We start from the raw sequence: 24,835 nt of genomic DNA on the forward strand, positions 1-24,835 counted from the left end.
CTTTGGGTGGAAAGACGACCAGCACAGAAGTAACAATCTGAACAATGTCCTCTGAAAAATGCAGGCTCCCTGTAGCTTATGTGTTTAGTATAATCTCAGTGCCTTCTAGCCCTATTGGCTCGATGCTGTTATGGTTGTCAATGACAATAGCTATTGTGTCTCTTGGTGATCATCTACACCTTCCTGTGTAGTCCATTACTAGACCATTGGATTGAGGGCCATGCAGTTATGCCCAAGACAGTGAAGGAAAGAGACACTCTAATTTTAGTCTGCTGATAAACCCTGCTCCCCTGTGGGACAGGATCATATCAAAGGGAATACATGCTGACTCTGTTGCCATGGTGAGAATAATTCAGCTTGGATGTCTCCTAATTGGAGAGCGTGGATGTAAAAAAAAAAGAGGAAATGACATGAATCGAAGTCATCATCATTAATGGAGATCAAAACTCCAGGTTTGGGCGTGGCAGTTATGATGGATACTGTATACAGGGAGAAGAGGGGAGGATTATTGGAGGTTTTTACTGAAGGTGCAGGAAGGTTGCAGATCAATGAAGTACCATACACTTAGACGACGGCACAGAGCAGAAAGGCCAGAGGAATTCTGAGAAAAGCAGAGTGCCACATCTACTGTATTTGCCAAGGACAGACAATCCATATGCAACAATGGGACATATTGAAAGGATCCGTCTGTCCCCATTTAATGTGGTTTCCCAATGGTACGAGAATCATCAGAAGACAACTTGAAATATAAGAGCAGACACAGGCTCGGTGTTGACTTTGTTTAAGAGAGATTCTTTCGAACATTGAAACATGGCTTAAGTTTACAGTCTGGGTCCATAAAAAATCTCAGAAAAAAGTCCCTAAAGCTTCAGGTCAGCTTCAATATGCAGATCCAGGGCTATCCTCTTTCAATCCCTCCTCCACACCCAGCCTCCCCCTTGAAATGTCATTATCATTTGTCCCTGTCAAATAATTTCAAATTAAAAAAAAGAATGAATTATTCATTTCTTCATTAACAGAATAGGACATCCGTAAGAGTTAATAAAACACCATCCCTAAAAATGGCCTTTAGAAAAAGACTTTCCCATTCAATTCATCATACTTGTGTCACATTGCATCTGCTATCCCTCTGAGTCGTGACTGAAAAAGTATTCAAGAGTTCCTACATTAAACTGGCGTACATGCGTCAGCAATCTGCATGGAAAATAAATCTATGCATGCAAAGATTTGTCACATCAACCACTTTACCAGTCGTTTTAGAGGGAAGACAAACACACGCATACAGTATATACATACTCAACGACTTAGACCACATGACTCAACATCTAACATCCTGTGGGGAATAATACAAGGATAATAATAGTGCCCAAAATAACATTACATTTACTGTGAGCAATCGCAAACAAGTGTCCCTATGGATAATGCCCTAGATGTTTTTCTTTGAAAGAGAATCACTGATTGTTGGTCACCCATACTGAAAGATTATGATAACTTCTCCATCTCCTTGGAAATTGTTTCTCTATGACTTCCATTTCCATTCTGAGTCACTATTTCTCCCCATTTAACCTTGCCAATTGCATCACTGAAATGTGTTGTTTTATTTTGACCATTTGTTGTCATTACCATGGTAACTTAAATGGCCTGACTCCACAGATCAATAGCTCAGATCTCACTTAATATCTGTACTATTTTTTTAATCAACAGGTCACTCACAATAAACTACTATGTCACACAAAACCCAATGAATCATCACAACAAACTCATTTACTGCTTTTAAAGCAGCACATATAATACCTATGCCTCAAGGCTGCAGTGTGAGTGAGAGGACCTAATCTGACTACAGTGTATGTGAATGCCCCAGGTGGAGATGACACATTACAACCTAGAGTTTATCACAGTGAAACAGCAGCTCTCAGTGAGCCAGCACCATCTGCTGGTCTCCACAAGTCACAAAACAATTTTGCATTAACATTCAAGGGATGGGCTCAAATGTGTTTTTTCTCTCTTTTTCTTTCTTCTTCTACACACTGGCAAGACAAAGGGAGGCATTTGTGCCACCAAATCCAAACGAGTTTGTGAGAGCAATCCGCCGCCCCTTCGTCTCCCACTGCTGAGCCGTGCAGGGCACATAATTCAGGTCAAACTCTGGATCTGTGTAATCCAGGTTTAGCGTGGGTGGCAGAACTCCATGGTAGCATGCCAGGGCGGTGAAGGATGCCTCCAGAGCACCTGCCGCCCCTAGGAGATGCCCCGTAGCTCCCTTGGTGGAGGAGACGGCCAGAGAGTGGCTATGCTGCTGGAAGAGTCTCTTGATGGCAGCGTTCTCTGCAGCGTCCCCCAGTGGCGTGGAGGTAGCGTGTGCGTTCACGTACGTCACATCTGCAGGATCGACGCCTGCGTTGCGGAGGGCTGCGGACATGCACCTGTGGAGACAACACACACGTGAAAAAAAGAATCCCGTGCGTCTGAGTGTTAGCATGGACTGTTAGGCCAATTGTCTTTTTTTTGTAGTTAAGGATATCTATGTATAAGCTACCAATTGCATTCGTCTTCTGGTGTTTCTGTGGTGAAAAAAAATGGCTACCTAAAAGCCCCGTCTCCATCTGCAGTGGGTGCAGTGATGTGGCTGGCGTCCCCTGAAAGGCCGTACCCAAGCACCTCGGCATAGATCCTGGCCCCCCTCTGCTTGGCATGGTCCATCTCCTCCAGGACGACAACTGAAGCCCCCTCCCCCATCACAAAGCCCTCTCTCTCAGGGTGAAACGGCCGCGATGACAACCTGGGGTTGTCGTTCCACTTGGTCGCCAGGGCCCGTGCTCTGGCGAAGCCTGCAATCGCCAGGGGACCGACGCAGGCCTCTGTGCCCCCAGCCACCATGGCGACGGCGTCCCCATAGGCGATAAACCTGGAGGCATCCCCGATAGCGTGTGCCCCTGTGGTGCAGGCTGTGGACACAGCGTGGTTGGGACCCTTCAACTTGTGTTTGATACTGATGTGGCCGGCGGCCATGTTGACCAGGATGCGGGGGACAAAGAAGGGACTGACTTTGCTGTAGCCCTTAGCTTGGAAGGTGGCAGAGGTACGGGCGATCTCTTCTAGAGACACCATGCCCATGCCCACAGCTACACCTGTGTTCAGCTGCTCCTCTAGACTCTTGGGATACCAACCAGAGTCCTCCAGTGCCAGCTGGGCAGCACCAAGTGCCATCACAGTGGCTGGCGACATACTGTTGATCTCCCCACGAGTGGCAAACCTCTCCCCTTTAAACTGCCACTCCTCATCTCCTTTGGGTACCATGGCTGCCACTTTACATGGGACAGTTCGGTACTCCTCCGATTGAAGAGCAACAATGCCACTTGCACCACTGATTAAACGCTCCCACACGATTTCAGTCCCTGTTCCAAGAGGACACACGAGGCCTATGCCAGTGATTACAACTCTTCGAGTCTTGCCAGATGTGTATTGTCTCAAGTGTTGTAAGGAGCTTGTGCTGTTGTTCAGAAGTTTCCTCCTGGTGTGCTGTGACGTGAACAGCAGCTTTGTCCAACATGAGAGAAACATCTTCTGTCTTTTGCTTCCTCAGTCGAGCCTATGGTGACGAGGAGTCATAAACTGATGTCAATAGCTTGCAACAGTACACAAATATCTGTTGTGAATTTATGTGTAGCCAGCGGGCAACAAATATATAACTAGCTATATTGAAGATAGCTATTTTATTGAACTGTTTAAAGTCACTGTGACACCAGCACAACATGGCCTCAAGACATGATCCATGTTTAAAGTACATTTCCTTACGTAAGACATTTGTTGTGAAGTCTGTGATGTCTCACGTTTCTGTAATAACTACTCACATCGTCGATTTTGACTTCGCTCGTTGTGGTGGTTGGTGTTGACTCAGGTTCAGATCATACTAGACCTAATTATGCAAGACCTTGGTAATGTGAATTGCCTGTTTTAACACGTTGAAATGAGAGGTGCATTCTAAATAGTTTTCATACAAAACAAAAACAATTTTAAACAGTTTTTTTTTTTACTTGTCTATTGATTAATATAATACAAATTATAAGTGACAGTCGTATCATAAATGGTAAAAAATATTCAGGCTTTGAAACCACGGTTGCTTTAAGCCCACTTTGTTTGAAGCCATTCGTTTAGGTTGTATTTTCCGGCCCGCGGTGCACTGAGCCCCATCGCAGATCACGAGATCGGGCCGATGCCATGTGACACATCAGATCCGGTAGACCATAAACAATTTGACTTGTGTGACGTATGGTTGCGTATTTTATCAGGAAGCTTGAGTCAGAGGGGACTTTCAACTGTGCTTTTTTTTCGTTTAGACTAGATATCTCAGATACAGTATGGCTGGATCGCAAGGAGTCTCCACGTTATGCGAAAATACTAACGAAGTATTCTTGGACGTCGCCAAGTTGTTAATAACGTATGCTGACAACATAATTAGGTAATATCTGTGTAATTTATTTCTAAATTCGAAAGTTAGCTTACAGCTACCTAGCAGGCTAAACTTGCTACCACTCTCGGCTTCTTCCTTTTTTATGACTGTCGTCAAACCTTTTTTCCTGCATGCTATCTAGAAGAGACTCTTGCTACAGAAACGTCAATCAATGTATGATTAAATCATATGGCTTTACAACAATAAAGTTAACTTTCACTTGTCTGTCGTTGCAGAAATCCAGATGAAGACAAATACAGATCGATTCGTATTGAAAATCGTACATTCTCCACTAAACTTTTGCCCATCAGAGGTGCAGTGGAATGTCTTTTCGAAATGGGGTTTGAAGAGGTAGCGTAGTCATAAACTGTGTTGTAGTAGGCTACCAATAGATACATCTTCCCATATCCCATAATGTCAAACATAGGGTTGACAGATTAACAATACATAATATTAAAATTAATTACCATTAATAACATTAAAATCTTTAACGCATTTATTACAATATCTCTTCTCTCACAAGGCTGAAACTCACCTGGTGTTTCCCAAGTCTGCGTCAGTGGAACAGTTAAAGCAAATACGGGAAACCATTGCCGCTGAGCGGGACCAGAGACTAAGAGCAAGGCAGCCCACTCCGTCTCCTCAGACAAACAGTGCACCTGCCTCTGCACAGGGTGGCCCTGTGGCGCCCAGTCAACCATCTACACATGTTCCAATACAAGCACAGTCCTTGGTAATGCTTATGTCTCAAGAATGAACACATTTCATTCAGTCCCAGCATTTCTTGTTGTGATGTGGGATTGACCAATCGGTTTCTCTCTCCTTAATTTTTTTTCTTCTCTTTCTCTCTGCCAGGAGAACAGTATGAGTTTCCTCAGAACCCTTCAAGCTAACTTCCAGCATGTGATGTTGTATGAGAACCCTGAGCTGCAGATCAAGGCCCGGACCTGCATACCACACCAGCAGCTGTCTTCCACTGCCAAGGAGAAGTTACAGCAGGCCATACAGGAAGATCCAGGTAAAACCTTCACAGATCCACCACCATTGTTCAGTCCAGTAGAACTAGTTTTACTGAACAGTGGCTGAAAACAAAAAGCTGATTTACGTAGTTGCTATGCTTAGTACATAACTGAAAACCATCTAACAGTCCATTTGAACACTATATATATAACTTTTTTTCAATGTGAACTTCAATGATATTCCTTCTTGTTTTAAGTTGACTGGATTCCTACCTTTCCCTTTTTCTAGAGTGCAATTTGAGAGAAGATGACCTACTGACTCTGGAGCTGCTTCGCTGGTTCAAACAGGAGTTTTTCACCTGGGTCGACTGCCTTCCCTGTAGTCGATGTGGAGGTCAGACCCAGTCTTCTGGGGCTCTAGCCCCATCTGCTGATGACCTGCGCTGGGGGGCTCAGCGTGTGGAGAACCACTTCTGTCCTGCCTGCCAGCTGTCCACCAGGTTCCCCAGGTCAGTTTAGCAAGTCTGCGCATTTGTATATGTGTCATATAGTCTTAGTGCCTGGGAGCTACAGGTAACATTATCATTGCAGGTATAATAATCCTGAGAAACTGCTGGAGACCAGGAGGGGTCGCTGTGGCGAGTGGGCCAACTGTTTCACCCTGTGCTGCAGGGCCATAGGCCTGGAGGCCAGATATATTTGGGACAGCACAGGTACTGTACATTCCATCATAAAGGTACATGTTTGTCTGAGCAAGTCTGGTGGAGTGCCTAGAATGTTCTTTTTGTTCATTCCAGACCATGTGTGGACAGAGGTGTACTCTATCTCCCAGCACCGCTGGCTCCACTGTGACTCCTGTGAGAATGCCTGCGACAAGCCTCTGCTGTATGAGATTGGCTGGGGGAAGAAACTGTCCTATGTTCTTGCTTTCTCAAAGGACCAGGTGCGTGAAGCATGTGGCCTTTTTATGAGAAGAGAGCATTCATGGTTCATGTCGATGTTTATTGAAATAGCTGCCTTTGGCCTGGTGCAGGTGGTTGACGTGACCTGGAGGTATTCCTGTAAGCATCGGGAAGTCCTATCAAGGCGGACTCAGGTCCAGGAACCCTGGCTGCTACACACCTTAAATGGGCTCAATGCTGTGGTATGTCTGCCGCACCTGCAAACATTTGCTCTGAGATACATCCTGACACAGCACTCTGGAGTAAAATATAGTAGAGATCTTAACACTACATATAGGGAGATAAATTATGTCTGGTGTCTCTACCAGCGTCAAGAGACCATTGAAACGGCCCCACCAATTAGCGGCATGACAGTGTTGGCATATAGGGTGATGAAGAATTAAAAAAAATGGCTGTAGCTCATCTCACGCTGTCTGCAATCTCTCTCACTTGGCTGTGCTTGTCTGTAGAAGCAGCAGTCCCTTAGCCCAGACAGGAAGAAGGAGCTGATAGACAGGCTACTAGTGGAGCTGGTGGAGTTTATATCTCCTAAGACCCCCAAACCAGGAGATCTGGGGGGACGCAACTCTGGATCACTGGCCTGGAGATTAGCCCGAGGAGAGGTTGGAGCACGGCCCCCCCCACAGGTCAGTTACTGTGATATGAAGAGCTTGCATTCACTTGTTTCTTCTCCTTGTGGCATAGATTCTCTTGTATGAACGGGTTTGTCACTACAAAATGTTTGTCTTCCCGAAGGCTCCAGGGTTTGTGTTCGTTCCCACTGAGAGAGAGAAGAGTGGGAGGATATTCCACCTCCGCTACAATGCAACAAAGGACCGGTACTGCCGGGTGTCCAATGGCGACGAGGACATACCAGGCTGGGAAAAGGGTGTGTGGAAGAAGGAGTCTGTTTTCAGGAAGGTGGAGAACGACTGGCAAATGGTTTGTTCTATCTTCAATCTATTATTTGTCGTCTGACTTCACCCATTGAATATAAAGTGTTTACATCTTCTTTTGATGTTGACTAACATTAGTTGGAGTGTAGTTTTGTGTACCCTCCAAAATCTTCTGCTTTTGTCAGTAAGCATGATCTGTGTTTTCAGGTCTACATCGCTAGAACGGAGGGCTCTGCCTCAGGAAGCGTGAGCTGGAAGCTTGACTGTGCCCCAGTGGGGATGAAGATAAAGACAGTCTCTGTCAGAGCGTGTAGCCAGACCTTTCACTCAGGGAGGGTCTGCTGGAGCCTGCGCTCAGGCCAGAACATCACAGAGTTCTCTGGAGGTACGCTATCACTGTGGGTTTTTTGTAAGGGGTGTTAAAGCCAGGATACCTGCCAGCTGAGAGGGCTTTTAGAATGTGATTGGCAGATGAATGACAGAGCTACAGGATGAGTCTCGGGGGAAGGGTGCCTGGAATCCCAGCCTTCAATGGGGTGCCATTACCAGTCGATAGTTCAAAGGAAAAGTGCTGTCGGATTGTCAGAGGAGACAGAATCTCTTTCACTCTCTCACTCACTCATTTGAACACGCAGACGGTGAGATGCTTTCGGTTGCAAGTCTCTCCGGCTCTACTGAACTGGTCGTGGAAGCAGAGCTCAGTGGCGGGGAAGGAGAGTCGTCATGGCAACACACCCAGCTGTTCAGACGGAGTTTGAAGGAACTGGAGGAATCCTCTTTTGAAATCCTCATAGACCTAGAGAATGCTTGATGGTGGAGACTTGGTGTATAGTCTGAAACTGTTTTGTTTTTTTGTGGATGTATAGGTTATTTTTCAACACTTACACCAGAATATTTATGTGGTCTTTGTGTAGAATGTATTAGTAGTAGGTATGATCAATTAAAAATTATGCTGCTTGGTTTTAACTTATATATGCCAGTAATGGTAAACGGCATGACCCAGGGTCATACCTAACTTATGTTATAAGCCACAGACAAACGCATCTTGTAAAATCAAGTAAAAAGGTTAAAAGACAATAATGAGGAAACAAAATTATATGGGGTCGTCAGCTGTTATAATTCATGTTGTCTTTTATCATGTTATTTTTCATGGTGTCTTTTATCATGTTATTATACACCACTAAGCAGTGTCTAATGTTGACCTTGCATGTGTGGTGCATGATACCTCAAATTCACTTCGAATTGCGCCATCCATGACATAAAATATATCATTTCTCTTCGTGTACCCAATGTGCAATAAAGGTCATTTTTGCTACTAGTTCAGTGGGTTCAAGTTAAAAGCGTTTCATGATGGGACGAAACAAAGTAACAAATGATTGCAGTGTCTTGAGGACTCTCTACAGTTTACACACTGCAAGTACAGCCACAGATCTATTTTCCTATTGGCTTATCTACCGGCGCCTCTCAAAATGAGGCTCGAGATTGGTCCGTTCGGCGAAGGGGATTGTCGCCGACCGTGCGGACTTCTGATGGTGGAGCCAAAAGGAGGCTTGAACCGGCGTATTGTTTCTGAATGAAAATATAACTACTGAAGTGAACGTGCGTTATTAGGGCATTTATTTGTACAGTAGCGTATTTGTTTTTGTACAATATGAAGTATTTAATGTTTTAATTTTGTACAGTATTTATACTTAATACTTATAGGATGCAAGCTTTGCCTTTGTTAGAAGTTTAGGCCTACAGTGTGCCACCGCTTGTCGATTTTAACAATAGCCGCCATCTACTCCCCTGCTTGTTGGCAGTGTTTTGATGCCATATGAAGATTTCTTTAAGGGACCGATGAAGAACATAAACAAATAAACACATCTAAATGGGATTGTGTATTTGAGACAATTGCAAAATTTATGGACACATTTTTCGCCGGACCTGAAGTAATTTTTGCAAGGTACAGGCGTACATCTCGAAAATCTAGTGAGACACAAAAGGACGATGTCCAACGGCGCAGCAGGAAGCGGGGGTCTGACTTGGGTGGTAAGTTACGATGTTTAATGCATTGTTATTGGACCGGACTCTTTATCAATAACCGATATTTTCAGTCAGAAAGATGCACAAGACAATGTGGGATGAATAGTGTTGTCTGTTAGCTTCGTAGCCTGGCTAGCTCAACGCTAGCCTGCGCTACACGGGCCATTACAAGCCAATGGGATTAATTTATGATGTTGTACAGGTTGAGTATAACCGTAACATTTGCCAATTAGCTAGCTAGCTGTCGTGATCATGTCGAGTTATTAGATCACAAATCTCTATTATGTGATCACATATTTAATCTTGTATTGAGAAATAGTGACTGCTTTTTCTGCGAGGAATGTAGCTAGACAGAAGCGAATTCAGATTCCGCAAGCTGCAAAAAGTTCTTTGTTATATAGATAGCTACTGGGAACTATCTATCAAGCAACTATAGCCGAGCTGAGTCTTAACATCTCTAATTCACAATATAGATAAGGTCTAGTGACATTTTTGGTAAAAAAAAAGCTTTGTTATTATTAGTGTTCAAAGAAACTACTCACTTCACTCAGTGGCAGTTCAGGCGTCCTCCGCGTTAGCACAATTTATTTAGTGCCCCTCTGTCTCTGTCACTTTTCTCCTAACCGATAACAATAGGCCAGCTGGCCACGCATATATAGGTTTTGCAAGGCTCTGTCTTGCTACCGTAATGGATCAAGGATGTATTTTTCTGTCCATTCAGATACACGAAATGCTTTTAGTCTCATGGTTCAGGCAATGTGGCTTCTGTAGGTATAAGGTGCATTCCTCCGAACTAGTGAACTTGAAAACAGATAGCCTAACTGAATACAGTTATACCATAAGCCTAAAATTGATAATTTTTTAAGTCGCACCATTCAAAAATTAAAGCCTGACCAGGGTCTTTGTAAATTAGACACCTAGCTTTGGCGACAACTGAGCTGGTACATTGAAAACGCTAAACACGTTTCATCCTCTCAACCAGGCAGCAAACCAAGCCATAGAGAGGAGTGGAGGTCAATCCTGTTGGTAGCTCTGCTTATCAACTGCCACAGAGTTCAGAAATTCACCTTTAGTGTTTTTTAACAAAAGTTGTGCGCATGTGTCTAATAACAGACCCTCTTTGAAAAGAACAATGCCGCCAAAAAAGAGGAGGCCAACGGCAGGGGCGAGGGTGGCAAGAGTGAGAGCAGCAAGAAGGACAGTTCCAAGAAGATATCCGTGGAACGGGTGTACCAGAAGAAGACCCAGCTGGAGCACATCCTGCTCCGTCCAGACACCTACATCGGCTCCGTGGAACCTGTCACTCAGGTAGGCTTGGACACATGCATGCAGTCGCTGCATGACTCCCAGGTTTCCTCCCAGATGACATTCAGGAAGATTTACATAAGCCTGCTCTGAATATGCGTCGCCTGTTCTCTGCTTTTTTCAGCAAATGTGGGTTTTCGATGAAGACGTTGGAATGAACCAGCGGGAAATTACTTATGTGCCCGGATTATACAAAATCTTTGATGAAATCCTGGGTGAGTGTTTTATTTTGGTCATTAAAAGTTCATAAAGTGTGTCAATGAGTACAACCTGTTTGTTGTTTTTGCACTTATGCAGTTGAACGCTCCGAAGGGGGCCTGTGTGTGAAATTGCCAATTGGCTCCTGCTTTATGAGCCTGCTCCTGTGTGTGGTTTTGGCAGCTGCTCCACAGTCATTTGTATAGAATAGAGGGCTGTCTCAGTGTAGTCTTATGGGATGTGACTGGATCTGATTAATACTAGCATCCCTGTCTCTGGCAGGGCCTGGGAAATGTTTGTTTGTATGGTCCACTGATGAAGTATTTAGGGACCAATATCATTATGCTACTTACCTGCCTTGTTAATACTTGACAAATGACTCTACAAAACAACAACTCATATTGGGTTGGCCCCTTGCCATTGCAAAAAATATAATGGGCCAAGATGTTGGTGTCAATAAAGACACAATAGACACATTTATGTCCGACATGCCTCTGGGATATCTTTGTGTTCTCAATGCAGTAATGTAGTGATTAAACTCTCCTTCCTGCCCAGATATATGGACCACGTCCATGTAATTAAAGAGGAGATGAGCCTAAACTCATAAAGTAGATCCACACAGGGTCTGATCACAACTAAAACAGAAAGCCACTACTGACAGGCTCAAACTACACCATTGAGAACTGATCCTGATTACGGGTCCTGTTAGCACACACTTTCTTATTTTGACACTGCTGTTTTTTCTCCCCCACAGTGAACGCGGCAGACAACAAACAGCGGGACAAGAACATGTCTGCCATAAAGATTACAATCGATCCGTAAGTTGCTGGGTTGCGGGGGGGGGGGGGGTGTGTGTGGAAGGCTTAGTAAAGATACCGGGGACATACAGAGGAGAAAGAGAGAGAGAGAGAGAAGTGGAGAAAGATAGAAAGTGAGGAGACTGTGAAGGAGATGGAGGGTGAGCACACTGTGCGTGAGAGGGAGGCAGAGAGGGGGGGAGGGAGAGGGAGGCAGAGAGGGGGGGGGCAGAGGGAAGGAGGGAGAGGGAGAGGAGACAGGCCGTGGAGAGCTGATGGGTCTCGGAGGGCTTTAATGAGACTGCTCTGGAATGCAGTCCTCGTTCCACATGCTGTTCACCTACGCTGGCTGCATCCACAGCCGACTGCTAAAGCCGCCCCAGCGTCCTTCACAGGCTTCTCTGCGGGAGGCCTGTTCCGACTTGCAGTCGCTCTGCACAGCCTGTGACATCACTGAGCCCCACCTCCCCAAGGGCTGCTATTAACACGGCTGCCTAGGAATACGGCTGCCTTCTCCACAGATGAACTCATCAGAAGCTCAGCATATTAGTCGTACGCGTTTCAATTATAATCCTGTCATCGCAATATCACTGTGTCTGTGCGACGTATGTGGTGCCACGTTCAAATTTGCGTATGGTTATTTCGATTGTGAGCGAAGTGGAGGTGTACATCATGTATTCGCATCCATCCATCCTGTTCCCCTTGTCCTCCTCAGTGAGTCCAACACCATCTCCATCTGGAACAATGGAAAAGGAATCCCCGTGGTGGAACACAAGGACGAGAAGATGTACGTCCCCGCTCTCATCTTCGGACACCTCCTCACCTCCAGCAACTACGACGACGAGGAGAAGAAGGTCACAGGTCAGCTAAACCAGGAGCCATATTTCACGAAATGATATTTAGTGTTCCGGTTGATGCTTTTCCTCGAAGGAAGGATTTTATTCTGCTGCATGTCACTGTTTGAAACCTAAAGTACAGCTACTCAAACTTGACCCATCGTGATTTTGCTTTCAGGTGGGAGGAATGGGTATGGTGCTAAACTCTGCAACATCTTCAGCACAAAGTTTTCAGTGGAAACCGCCTGTAAAGAGTACAAACACAGCTTCAAGCAGGTACATGAACACCTAGCACATATGTTACGGTATCTGATCTCAATCAGTGACTCTTTGGCATGCTTTGTAGTGTTGTCAAACAGCTTAGTATCAGTTGCTGTCTTGTAGGGTCATTTGTGAAGTGTAGGAGCCAGGTAAGTAGCATATTGATTATCACAGTCGGGTGTGGTCTCTGTCGTGTCCTGGCCAGAAAGAATCTCCTCTGGGCATGTTGGCTATTTCTGTGACCTGTCATTAATCACTCCCAAATGTTCATGTAATCATTTCCCTCTTGCATCCGAGAGTTAATGTAATTGTCCTAGCATTCCCCAGATGCTGAGTGTGTCATGGTCACATAAACACATTGTCTCTGTCTCTCTTTCTCTCTCTCCTTCTCTCTCCACCAGACTTGGCAGAACAACATGACCAAGACAGCCGACCCCAAAATCAAGTTCTTTGACGGGGAGGATTTCACTTGCGTCACGTTCCAGCCGGACCTGTCCAAATTCAAGATGGACAAGCTGGACAAAGACATAGTGGCCCTGGTCACCCGGAGGGCCTACGACATCGCCGGCTCCTGCAAGGGCGTCAAGGTCATGCTCAATGGGAAGAAACTGCCTGTAAGTGTAACCCCCTCTCGGCCACTCGGAGTCGCAGGTTTGCTCGACGTACGCTAACCGGGCCCACCGGGTGTCTCTCAGGTGACGGGGTTCCGCAGCTACGTGGACCTGTATGTGAAGGACAAGCTGGACGAGACGGGCGTGGCCCTGAAAGTGGTCAACGAGTCTGTGAACGAGCGCTGGGAGGTGTGTCTCACCATGAGCGAGAAGGGCTTCCAGCAGATCAGCTTCGTCAACAGCATCGCCACCACGAAGGTAGGTAGACACCCCCCCTCCACTGGCCAGGAAACCCTTCCTGCATGTTCAAATGCACATGTTTTCCTGCGCTACAATGGTTGTCACTTCATTTGTCAAATCGTTTGTGTCCTCCTGCGTCCTGTGTTATATTGTGTTTGTTCAGGGTGGCCGGCACATTGACTATGTGGTGGACCAAATCGTTGCCAAGCTGATTGAAGTGGTTAAGAAAAAGAACAAAGCTGGAGTTACGGTGAAACCCTTCCAGGTGAAGCCTCTCCTCTAGCATGTGATGGAAACATTGTCCTCTAGCATTTTATACTTCTTATACTGCAAGAACTGCTTGATTGCGTTCGTTTGTCAGCGCTGTAGTCACTCCTGTTTTGTCCCATTCAGGTGAAGAACCACATCTGGGTGTTTGTGAACGCGCTGATCGAGAATCCCACCTTCGACTCCCAGACCAAGGAGAACATGACCCTGCAGACCAAGAGCTTTGGCTCCAAATGTCCCCTGTCCGACAAGTTCATTAGGGCGGTAAGGCTATCTTCCCCCACAGACCTTCACAACCTTCTTTACTTCAGCTGTTAATTATTTAACCTGACCCAAACAACGAATGGAGTGTCATTTAAGCCTTCATGTTTCCCCCAGGCTACCAACTGTGGAATAGTGGAGAGTATCTTGAACTGGGTGAAGTTTAAGGCCCAGACTCAACTGAACAAGAAGTGCTCCTCTGTGAAGCACAGCAAGATCAAAGGAATCCCCAAACTGGATGACGCCAATGATGCTGGTAAGTAATAGTGAACTTCCTTCTCCTTTAAATAATCCAATGTGTTAGTTTGAGGTCTGACTTGGCCTTTTTCTACCTGGTTATTTCAAGCAATTAAGCAACGTCCTGTGGACAAACAGAAGCTACGGTGTGGTAAGATTCCAAACAGTGAAATCTGAAAGTGTTGTGTGTGTTTGTGGCCCAGGTGGTAAACACTCGTCTGAGTGCACGCTGATCCTGACAGAGGGGGACTCAGCCAAGTCTTTGGCCGTCTCGGGCCTGGGCGTGATTGGACGAGACCGCTACGGAGTCTTCCCCCTCAGAGGAAAGATCTTGAACGTCCGAGAGGCCACCCACAAGCAGGTGTGCGACCACCACAACAGCAGCATACAGTAATGTCCCACCACAACAGCAGCATACAGTAATGTCCCACCACAACACCGCCATACAGTAATGTCCCACCACAACAGCAGCATACAGTAATGTCCCACCACAACACCAGCATACAGTAATGTCCCACCACAACACCGCCATACAGTAATGTCCCACCACAACAGCAGCATACAGTAATGTCCCACCACAACACCGCCATACAGTAATGTCCCACCACAACACCAGCATACAGTAATGTCCCACCACAACACCGCCATACAGTAATGTCCCACCACAACAGCAGCATACAGTAATGTCCCACCACAACAGCGCCATACAGTAATGTCCCACCACAACACCAGCATACAGTAATGTCCCACCACAACAGCGCCATACAGTAATGTCCCACCACAACACCGCCATACAGTAATGTCCCACCACAACACCGCCATACAGTAATGTCCCACCACAACACCGCCATACAGTAATGTCCCACCACAACAGCAGCATACAGTAATGTCCCACCACAACACCAGCATACAGTAATGTCCCACCACAACAGCAGCATACTGTGTCCACAGTGTGGCAGTGCTGTCAAGAAAGTTGTGCAAGTTAGATGGCACAGTCTTATTGATGGGATAAGTTATGCTTTACTAGAGTAAAGAACAACGTCCATCCCAGCCCCCTCCCCCACCCACTAACAATCCATTCTCTAATCTGATATTTGGCCTTCTATTCCCAGATCATGGAGAACGCTGAGATCAACAATATCATCAAGATCGTGGGGCTCCAGTACAAGAAGAGTTACGAAGACCCAGAGTCCCTGAGGACGCTACGCTACGGCAAGATCATGATCATGACCGATCAGGTCCAGCACCCCATCACTTAAACACTCCTCTTCTCCTTTTCAGTTCCTCAGTCTGTCGTCCAGAAGGATCATGTTGTTTCGTTTGGCATTTTTTTACCCCTCCTGACAGGATCAAGACGGTTCCCATATCAAAGGTCTGCTGATCAACTTCTTCCACCACAACTGGCCGTCTCTGCTGAAGCACACCTTCTTGGAGGAGTTCATCACACCCATCGTCAAGGTAACACCCAAATCACAGACACGGTCACTGGTTTCCTCCAAGGCGCGCGTCGTTCCTTAAGGGCGTCTCTGGGCTCGTCTCGAGGTTTCCGCTAAATCCCTTTTCCCATGCAGGTGAGCAAGAATAAGCAAGAGTTCGCCTTCTACAGTATTCCTGAGTTTGATGAGTGGAAGAAACAGACAGACAACTTCAAAACCTGGCATATAAAGTACTACAAAGGTTAGTTCCCCGCCCATACAGGAAACGTTCAAACCTGTGTTCTCACCAGATGTCCGACCCTGAGCTATTACATTTACATTTAGTCTTTTTTTTTTGTGTGGGTTTCGATGTGTACCTCCTAAAGCGTTTCTTCTTGTGCTCCAGGTTTGGGTACAAGCACAAGCAAAGAGGCCAAAGAGTACTTTGCAGACATGGAGAAGCATCGGATCATGTTCAGATACATGGGGAACGAGGACGATGCTGCCATCACGCTGGTGAGAGACCTCCCTCTCCCTCCACGACAACCAGACCTGTGTGGCCATTTCTGGGGCCAGGGTTCTGTGTAGATTAGCCCGACACGTCCGGCTCCCCTGACCTGTGTTGTCTCCCGCGGCTCTCCGCAGGCCTTCAGTAAGAAGAAGACGGACGACAGGAAGGAGTGGCTGACCAACTTCATGGAGGACAGGCGTCAGAGGAGGCTGCACGGCCTGCCTGAGGTGGGTAGGGCTGGGGCTGGGATGACACAAGGCTGATGGCGTTTGTGTTGAGATGCTTCTGTTGAGCTGTTCCTGTGCTGTCTTCGCTGTGGGGGTTTCTTGGACCTCACATTCAGGGCGTAGGAGAGGGGCCTTTTCCTTTTGATCCGCTTGCATTTGATGACGCGTGTAGCTTTCCCCAGATACGAGCGTTGAGATGTTAATCACCCAAATAACAATCCAATCGCCCCAGTATTGTTGACATTTTCTTAGCATCGCCGTGCTGTTTGTTGTTGCTATAAAGCAGACACGTTTGTCCCATGTGAGTCTGTTCAGACAAACCACTGATAAAAACACCTTTGTAGCGGTGTCTGATTCAAGTTATGTTTTTTTTTTAATCTTTTATTCCAGCAATACCTCTATGGGACCCAAACAAGGCACCTATCCTACAATGACTTCATCAACAAAGAGCTGATCCTCTTCTCCAACTCCGACAACGAGAGATCCATCCCGTCCTTAGTCGACGGTGCGTATCCTGCGCCAGCTCCCACGACGCCTCGCTGCTCTTTGTAGTTTGTTCTGCTTGTTTGTTGAGACGTGCCTTTTGAAGTGTAATAGGAAACAAACACACAAAAAACACAAATAAAATTAGAAAAAAACCCAGCGAACTGAACTCTCGACTATACCCTTGACGTCCATGGCTGTGTGTGTACAATGTGTGTGTGTGTGTGCGCGCTGCGGTCCACTGTTGAGGATGTGACGTGTATGAACTGTGCGTGTGTTGGTGTACGTGCAGGGCTGAAGCCGGGCCAGAGGAAGGTGCTCTTCACCTGCCTGAAGAGGAACGACAAGAGGGAGGTGAAGGTGGCCCAGCTGGCCGGCTCCGTGGCTGAGATGTCTGCCTACCACCACGGAGAGGTACGCTCGCCTGCCACACGCTCACCTCCTCAGTACTGTGTGGTGTGGGAGCTGACAGCGCCGTGCGGGTGTTGACTGTGGGGAGTCCCTCAAAGCTCTCGACGGACCTCATGATATCCCCTTGTGCCTGTCGTTGTCCAATCAGCAAGCCCTGATGATGACCATCGTGAACTTGGCGCAGAACTTCGTGGGCAGTAACAACGCCAACATCCTGCAGCCTCTGGGCCAGTTTGGGACCCGCATCAACGGGGGCAAGGACGCTGCCAGCCCTCGTTACATCTTCACCATGCTCAGGTGAGTTAAGTTGTTTGTTTTTTTTTCTCCTGTTTTATATACCCATGTATATCCTTATCTATCTTTTTTTTTCTTCTTACTCTTGTTTTCTCCGTTTCTCCTTCAGTCCCTTGGCCAAGCTGCTGTTCCCGCCTCTGGACTCCAGCCTGCTGAAGTTCCTGTACGATGACAACCAGAAGGTGGAGCCAGAGTGGTACATTCCCATCATCCCCATGGTGCTGGTGAACGGAGCCGAGGGCATCGGGACAGGCTGGGCCTGTAAGATCCCAAACTACGACGTGCGCGAGATCGTCAACAACATCTACCGCATGCTCAGCCACCAGGACCCCCTGCCAATGGTACACATCATCCATCAACACGTCTTTTGATTTAAAGACCCATGAAATGCAGTAATCTGCGTTGACTAATCTGTAGGAACCCCCACCTCACTCCCTCTAATTGTCTCTGTTCCCATGAAGCTCCCTAGCTATAAGAACTTCAAAGGGGTTATTCACGAGTTGGGCCAGAACCAGTTCATGGTCAGTGGGGAGGTGTCGGTCCTGGACAAGAACACCATCGAGATCATCGAGCTCCCAGTCCGCACCTGGACACAGGTAGGGTTACCGTATGATAGCCCGCCACCTTTCACTGCAGATTACATGCATTCGTTTATTTTTTTCGGTCTTATCAACCATATTAACCCCTAACATCCCCCTCCTCCAATCGTGACCCCGTGGCTGTAGGCCTATAAGGAGTCTGTCCTGGAGCCCATGCTGCAGGGCACAGAGAAGACCCCAGCCCTCATCACCGACTACAAGGAGTACCACACAGACTCCACAGTCAAGTTTGTGGTGCGCATGTCTGAGGAGAAGCTGGCCCAGGCAGAGGCGGCCGGCCTCCACAAGGTCTTCAAGCTGCAGTCCAGCCTCACCTGCAACTCCATGGCACGTACCTCCTCAAGCCCACACGCCATACCTCAGTGTCCTCAGAGCTGGAGGGCTGTCCTTTGGTCTGTAGAGTGTAGTCGGACTATTTATTAATACTAGTGTAGTGCCAGATGCACAGTGCAGCTCAGTGTGGCAGCATATCGATTGTATTTCCCGCTATGAAGTTGTTTGGATGCGCGCACACACTGCATCTGGGACATTCTCTACTTCATACGCTGCTCGGCTCTCAAGATACTCAAGCCACAGACACACACACACAGAGATTATTATTGTTCAATTTCGGCCTGACTTGGTGAAAAGACTCTGTTTTTCTTATGGGCATGTTTAAGTGGAGTGCAGATGTAGACATTCCTAACGAAGGCTGTTATTTTCCCTGTAGGTGTTGTTCGACCACATGGGCTGTCTGAAGAGGTACGACTCCGTCCAGGACATTCTGAAGGAGTTCTTTGAGCTCCGGCTGCAGTACTACAGACTCAGAAAAGACTGGCTGGTCGGCAGCCTCGGGGCCGAAGCAGCCAAACTGTCCAATCAGGCACGATTTGTTCTGGAGAAGATCGAAGGAAGGATTTCAATTGGTGAGGACAATTTGGAGGCTGTGTGTCAATGACGGCTGAGACTTTCCAGATGTGTCCCGAGATTGGCGTGGAACTGACGTGTTAACGTTTTGTTTACCCGCAGAGAACAAGTCGAAACGAGAGCTGATCAGAATGCTGGTTCAGAAGGGCTACGAGTCGGACCCGGTGGTTGCCTGGACTAAGGCCCAGGAAAAGGTGCTTCTATGGGGGAGGGTACAATGTCCAAGGGGGTCCAGCAGATATGAAACATTGAAATATACATCCCCGGTATCTGAGGTTACCCCTCTGCTACTCCAGTCCAGTATTCAGCTAAGTGATTTGTAGAGACTGTTCTGAGTTCTGATTGGACCCTGTGATATTCCGTGTGTGTGCGCGTCAGGCGCTGGAGGAGGACGAGCGCGACGGGAACGACAGCGACAGCTCGGTGGACTCGGGCTCCACGACGGGACCCAACTTCAACTACATCCTCAACATGCCCCTGTGGTGCCTGTCCAAGGAGAAGGTGGACGAGCTCCTCAAGCAGAGGGACCACAAGGTACTACCGCCACGTCTCCCTTTTAAAGAGACGGACGCCATTTCAGCCTCCCGGCGTGACGTGTCTTAGATGGAACGTCTACGGTGTTGTTATGAACAGCAGTGTCACTTTAAGTGAGACGTTTTATCAGTTGGGACAACAGATGAGGATGCCGCCTGACCTGGCAAGGACCCCCGGGCACGGACGCTGAGCTCGCGCGTGTGTTTGTTCCCCCAGAAATCGGAGCTGGGTGACCTGCAGAGGAAGTCTCCGGACGACCTGTGGAAGGGCGACCTGGCTGTGTTCGTGGAGGAGCTGGACGTGAGTGTTGCCCCTCTACATCTCATGGAGAGAGAACCCACCCTGTTAAAACCGTTTGATCAGGGCTCCAAGTTCTTCTTTTCTCAAAGAGGAAGTTAGAAAGAAGGATGTGTTGGTCGTGACTGTGCGTGTGCCGTTTCCCTCGCCAGCGCGTGGAGGCCCAGGAGCGAGAGGACCAGAGCGCAGGGAAGGGTGTGAAGCTGGTGAAGGGCAAGGTGGGCAAGCCCAAGGTGAAGAAGATGCACCTGGAGGAGACGCTGCCCTCGCCCTACGGCCGCAGGGTGGAGCCCACCATCACCCAGGCCATGAAGGCCGACGCCTGCAAGAAGATGACCAACCGCAAGAAGAAGGTTAGGCTGGGTTATGGGTTGGCACCAGATAAACCGGAATTGTTCGAGTGCAAATTTCAAGTAGATTTTTTGTTGTTGTAAAAAGTACATAAGAATTGTCCCAGCAGTTGAACCTAAATGATATCTGTTAAATATTAATGTACATTTCTTCAAAAATCAATCAATGTGAGCATCAGTCACAATCTCCACCACCCCCAGTTAGGCCCTGACTTCTTACCTCCCCCTGGGGCCAGACACTGCTCCCCTCACTGTGGAAGTGAAGAATGTGTTGTGAACAGTGTTTGGTCTGCGTTCCAGGGCGACTCTGACCTGGTGGTGAAGATGGAGTTTGATGATGAGACGGCAGGCCTGGGAGCTGAGGGGGGGACGGGGGAGAACTCCCTCAACTCCACCACCGGCCTCAACTCCACCACCGGCCTCAACTCCACCACCGGCCTCAACTCCACCACCGGCCCCACCAAGCCCAAGGTCCCACGAGTCAAGAAGGAGAGGGAGAAGAAGGAGCCAGGTCAGTTTGACCTCCAGAGCCTCCTGTATCCACATCATTGTCCCACCTGAACTCACTACTAGATGACCTCACCACTAGATGAACACACACGCTTGGACAAGAAAGCACTGCACAGTCTCTGATTTGAGGTTTAATACCATCGTTCGTTCTCACCTATACGTACTATGACTGAGCAGGAAGTGACGGCTTGTTTCCTTGTTCTGGCAGGTGCCCCCCGAGCTCCCAGGAAACCAGCTACCCCCAAAGGAACCCCTGCCAAGAAGGTGAAGAAGCGCAACCCCTGGTCCGAGGATGAGTCCAAGTCCGACAGCGACATAGAGGATAGTGAGCCCGTGGTCATTCCCAGAGACACCAAGTCCCAGAGGGCATCAGGTACTCTTCGCCACGCCACGCCACTACCATACACCACACACAACTCCTCCCAGAGCGCTGATGCATCATTGAGTTATTCTACTCTGCTCAGCCCTCTCTGCTTCAGCGCCTGGGGTCTCAATAACTTTAAAACCTATTCTGGGTTTTGTCAGTCTGACAGCCAGGCTGGCTCTGGCTCGATGGGGGCGGATACAGCGGCATGATGCAAGCCCCATGCAATAGAAGAGAGATAATCCGAGTGATCCCGCCCCAGATCACTCGGATCCGACTGAAAAGCCAATCGATCTGATGGTAAACTTTGTGCCCCCCTTACCAGCCGCCAAGCCCAAGTACACCTTCGACTTCTCGGAGGAGGAGGACGAAGACGCGGACGAGAATGGGGAGGACGAGGCGGCCTCCTCGCCCGTCCAGTCCTTCAAGGACAGCTTCGCCGCGTCCGAGGGGACAAAGAGTCGCTACGACGATGACGACGAGGACGAAGAGGAGGACGTCTACCCGCCTCCCAAACACTCCACCGTGACGTAAGACGACCCCCCCCCCTGCCCAGACCCGCGCCCAAACCTAGCCCATTAGGCCAAGGGTCCCACAGAGACCATCAGAAATACCACTTTGCTACTGCTGCTGTTATTATTTTGTTTATGGCTCCATTAGATGGCACTTGCAACTGTCTGACTCACCATGCTATGTTCCTATCTCCCTCAAGGTCTATTTCTTCTGCAAAGAAAAATAAGGAGGCAGACATCTTCTCCGCCAAATCGGCGTTCTCTGAAAAGAGCAATGACAGTGGTTAGTATGACGCTCGTTTCCTTGACTGGAAAAACACTGGTGTATTTTTAGAGGTGGTGATGTCACTCACTGTGCCGCCATGAGAAAAGTAGAATAAAAATAGGATGTTTTTAACGGTCCGTCTCGGCAGACGGCGCACTGTGGCCGGTCAAAATTGAAACCCGTTTATTTCAGTCTGTTACCTGATGGTGTCCCGGGAATGACGGTCAGTTGACTTTGTTTTCCAGACGGCCCAAAGTTTGACAGCGACGAGGATGGAGACGGGCCCATCTTCTCCTCCTACTCCAGCAGCTCCGCCTTCGACAAACCTGCCCCAGCTAAGAAAGGTAATGTCTAGGAACCACTAGGGGGTGCCCAACACACACCAAGCAGCGCTAGGGCTAGAAATGGAACATAGTAGATATGGCTCACGGGTATGTCTCTTAACCTGAGAGGAAATGTGGGAATCTGCCTTTTTAGAGGTTCTGAAATCTACGTTGCTCACTATTATTGGTTATTTGTGCCACAGCCAAGAAGCCATCAGAGGCAGCTCCCAAACCCAGGAAAGCACCGGCGCCCAAAGCAAAGAAGCCCGACAAGTCTGTGTGGGACTCTGACTCAGACACAGGCTCCAAGAAGCAATCTGCACCAGCACTCAAAGGTACAGCCAGGGCCAGGGGTGTGCTGGGGTGGGGTCCTGGTGTAGGCACTGAGTGTAACCTGTGAATGTTGGCCCATGCAGGAAAAGGCAGGGGGAGGAAGAGGAAGCCGTCTGGCTCAGGGGAGGACGACTACAGTCCGATGAAGAAGGCTGGAAAAGCCCCCACCAGCAAAGTCAGCGTGAGTGTTTGTTTCCTGTGGGAGCCTAGTTACCAGCCGGAGGGGTTTGTTTCTTACTGAAAGCCCCGTGTCTGTCTGTCTGTCTGTCTGTCTGTAGAAGTCGAAGAAGGCAGCCCCGACCCGGCCGGCCGTGTCGGACGAGGACGACGTGGACAGCTTCAGCCTGTCAGACGCCGCCTCCAGAGACCGCTCGGGCCGCGCCAAGAAGGAGGTCAAGTACTTCGCCGAGTCCGGGGACGAGGACGAGGACCAGTACGACATGTTCGACTAGACGTCCACGGCCACATAGACACTCCCGTTTGTGTCGTCCCCTCTCCCGTCCTGCCTCTCTGCAGACTTTTGTACATTACCAACACTTCCTTCATTTTATTTTTCCTTACTGGTGACGTTCAATGCTTTATACTGTGTAGTTGTTTTACACTTTTTATTATACATATACAGTTTTTTTTTTTTTTTATTCTCATTGAAATGGTATGTATTTGTCCTAAGCGGCTTTTAGAACTTTAGATCGCTGTGCTTTAGCACATTTTAACTGTTAAAAGTAAGAGACCTATGTACCTTTTTGACAATGAACTTGGAAGTAAACAATTAATTGTAAATTACTTTCTTGTCCTTGGGTCCTCGGAATGTCCTCAAATTCAGCTGTCTCTACGATGCTGAGGTCCACCCTCAGGATTATAGGACCGCAGCAACGGTACAGTCTGGGCATCTCAACTCAAAACAGATCGACACCTTTTGTATTTTAAAATAAATATATTTTTTTTATTACTTTGCCAGGGCAGTTCATGGTAAAGTTAAACATTATATGAACATAAAAAGCATTGTTAATGCACAAACAAAGACAATATTGAAAATGTAGAATGGAACGGATAGAAGCTCACACCGCAGAGCCCCACCGCCATCTTTAAGGACGCTTCCCTCCAGGGCAGAGAAGGGGCTTCTGGGACAGTAGTTGCCATAGAGCCTACTGCCCCACAACCTCCATGTCCAATAAGACAAGAAAAAAAACTCAACCATATTTGATCATGTCTCATAACACAACAACTTTACAACACTGCATATGACGGTGAGGTTTACCAAGACTGGTGAAGAAAGGCGACCAGAGAGATCCTGTGATGTTTACTGACCGACAAAACCTTTGGAACAGATCCTTCAACAGAGCTGCTTTCGAGATAGTAAGTCCGAGGTTGACATTCCTATTCTGCGCCTTCTAGTTTCCATGAGTCACTCTGCTTAGCCATAACCAGACTGCGGCCATTTTGATTGAGTTTGATTGAATGGCGACAGCGTCTTGGCTTCCCGACGCCAGAGGGAAAGCAGCTCTGTTGTGGTGGGAGATGACCCAGCGGGGAGCTTGACAAGCCAGCGCTCGGGCCTGAGATGACTGGTCATCCCCACCTGGGGGACTGTGGCCCCTGCTGGTTCGTCATGTCCTGACCCGCGTGGAGGGGACGCCGGGGCGTGACGCCTGGGCGTGACGCCTGGGCGGCCCACTCCACCGCCGGAGGGTGTGGCTATGAGATGACACTCTGAAGAGCCAGCTGGCGCAGCGTAGCCACGGAGCTGCAGACCGGAACGCAACAGCACAACATGTCCGCAGCAAGATAGTCAATATTACAGTTACATCGGTACGACATTCAACAGAAGATAAAATTAAACCTTGAGTAATAATTCAGCATGTTTTTGTTTTTTTCCCTCTCGTGGAATGGATCAATTCTCCCTCTGAGTCCAGGCAACCTTCTGGCTGGATGCTCGGAGGGGGTGGATGTGGACATTCATTGGCCATGAAGGTTTTCCAGCTTCATAGACACACTGTTCCAGCTCTCCTCCCAGCCTCTCAGGTAGACGGCCACACAGAGAGAGAGTGCTTTTTCCTTTTTTTTATGAGATGTAATGAGTTACAGATAAAAAGCTGCTTCAAAAGATGTGGTCCTTAAACACAGCATATCATTTCTATGCAATTCCTTGAACATCTTCACATTCAAACATGGTAAAAAACAAAAAAAACAACTTAAACTGTTTTATTTTCCCTTATG

General features: G+C 47.9%; 3 protein-coding genes across 6 annotated transcripts; 2 read left to right on the forward strand and 1 right to left on the reverse strand.

Annotated features, from left to right (window-relative positions):
• Positions 1-576: 576 nt before the first annotated feature.
• oxsm (3-oxoacyl-ACP synthase, mitochondrial) lies at positions 577-9,860 on the reverse strand. Of its 3 annotated transcripts, none has more exons than XM_067255164.1 (3): positions 9,814-9,860; positions 2,585-3,589; positions 577-2,423 (listed from the first exon to the last, which is right to left on the reverse strand). In XM_067255164.1, exons 2-3 carry the CDS (start codon positions 3,559-3,561, stop codon positions 2,021-2,023), a joined length of 1,380 nt encoding a protein of 459 aa, XP_067111265.1. In that variant the 5' UTR covers positions 3,562-3,589; positions 9,814-9,860; the 3' UTR covers positions 577-2,020. The 3 variants fall into 3 exon arrangements, with proteins under 3 accessions (XP_067111265.1, XP_067111263.1, XP_067111264.1); XM_067255162.1 differs by lacking the exon at positions 9,814-9,860 and adding an exon at positions 3,852-3,881; XM_067255163.1 differs by lacking the exon at positions 9,814-9,860 and adding an exon at positions 3,796-3,877.
• Positions 4,338-8,564, forward strand: ngly1 (N-glycanase 1). The gene is made up of 12 exons (XM_067255852.1): positions 4,338-4,459; positions 4,687-4,801; positions 4,974-5,183; positions 5,306-5,468; positions 5,699-5,918; positions 6,001-6,122; positions 6,207-6,352; positions 6,443-6,553; positions 6,821-6,997; positions 7,107-7,292; positions 7,454-7,631; positions 7,882-8,564. The coding sequence occupies exons 1-12, from the start codon at positions 4,359-4,361 to the stop codon at positions 8,055-8,057; spliced, it is 1,905 nt and encodes a 634-aa protein (XP_067111953.1). The 5' UTR covers positions 4,338-4,358; the 3' UTR covers positions 8,058-8,564.
• top2b (DNA topoisomerase II beta) lies at positions 8,802-23,525 on the forward strand. 2 transcript variants are annotated; one of them, XM_067255159.1, is made up of 36 exons: positions 8,802-9,277; positions 10,385-10,579; positions 10,701-10,791; positions 11,529-11,592; positions 12,287-12,432; positions 12,586-12,683; positions 13,070-13,282; positions 13,364-13,537; positions 13,683-13,784; positions 13,913-14,050; positions 14,165-14,303; positions 14,488-14,645; positions 15,397-15,522; positions 15,632-15,742; positions 15,856-15,961; positions 16,106-16,215; positions 16,345-16,437; positions 16,828-16,942; positions 17,213-17,334; positions 17,480-17,628; positions 17,735-17,966; positions 18,087-18,221; positions 18,351-18,551; positions 18,934-19,129; positions 19,233-19,324; positions 19,509-19,664; positions 19,881-19,964; positions 20,114-20,314; positions 20,612-20,822; positions 21,030-21,194; positions 21,511-21,715; positions 21,898-21,980; positions 22,208-22,306; positions 22,489-22,620; positions 22,702-22,799; positions 22,897-23,525. In XM_067255159.1, exons 1-36 carry the CDS (start codon positions 9,236-9,238, stop codon positions 23,068-23,070), a joined length of 4,956 nt encoding a protein of 1,651 aa, XP_067111260.1. In that variant the 5' UTR covers positions 8,802-9,235; the 3' UTR covers positions 23,071-23,525. The 2 variants fall into 2 exon arrangements, with proteins under 2 accessions (XP_067111260.1, XP_067111261.1); XM_067255160.1 differs by having other exon boundaries at positions 10,400-10,579.
• Positions 23,526-24,835: the final 1,310 nt, after the last annotated feature.

The sequence above is a fragment of the Osmerus mordax genome, chromosome 18, assembly GCF_038355195.1.
Source record: "Osmerus mordax isolate fOsmMor3 chromosome 18, fOsmMor3.pri, whole genome shotgun sequence".
Taxonomy (NCBI): Eukaryota; Metazoa; Chordata; class Actinopteri; order Osmeriformes; family Osmeridae; genus Osmerus; species Osmerus mordax.

Bases quoted from the DNA above. Each gene is read 5' to 3' on its own strand.
- top2b (XM_067255159.1), top strand. From the start codon at position 9,236: ATGTCCAACGGCGCAGCAGGAAGCGGGGGTCTGACTTGGGTG. The intron at 14,304-14,487 runs GTAAGTAATAGT...TTTGTGGCCCAG, and splicing joins GGATGACGCCAATGATGCTG to GTGGTAAACACTCGTCTGAG. The intron at 15,962-16,105 runs GTTAGTTCCCCG...CTTGTGCTCCAG, and splicing joins GCATATAAAGTACTACAAAG to GTTTGGGTACAAGCACAAGC.
- oxsm (XM_067255164.1), bottom strand. From the start codon at position 3,561: ATGTTTCTCTCATGTTGGACAAAGCTGCTGTTCACGTCACAGCACACC. The intron at 2,424-2,584 runs GTAGCCATTTTT...TTGTCTCCACAG, and splicing joins GATGGAGACGGGGCTTTTAG to GTGCATGTCCGCAGCCCTCC.
- ngly1 (XM_067255852.1), top strand. From the start codon at position 4,359: ATGGCTGGATCGCAAGGAGTCTCCACGTTATGCGAAAATACTAACGAA. The intron at 4,802-4,973 runs GTAGCGTAGTCA...TTCTCTCACAAG, and splicing joins TCGAAATGGGGTTTGAAGAG to GCTGAAACTCACCTGGTGTT. The intron at 7,293-7,453 runs GTTTGTTCTATC...CTGTGTTTTCAG, and splicing joins TGGAGAACGACTGGCAAATG to GTCTACATCGCTAGAACGGA.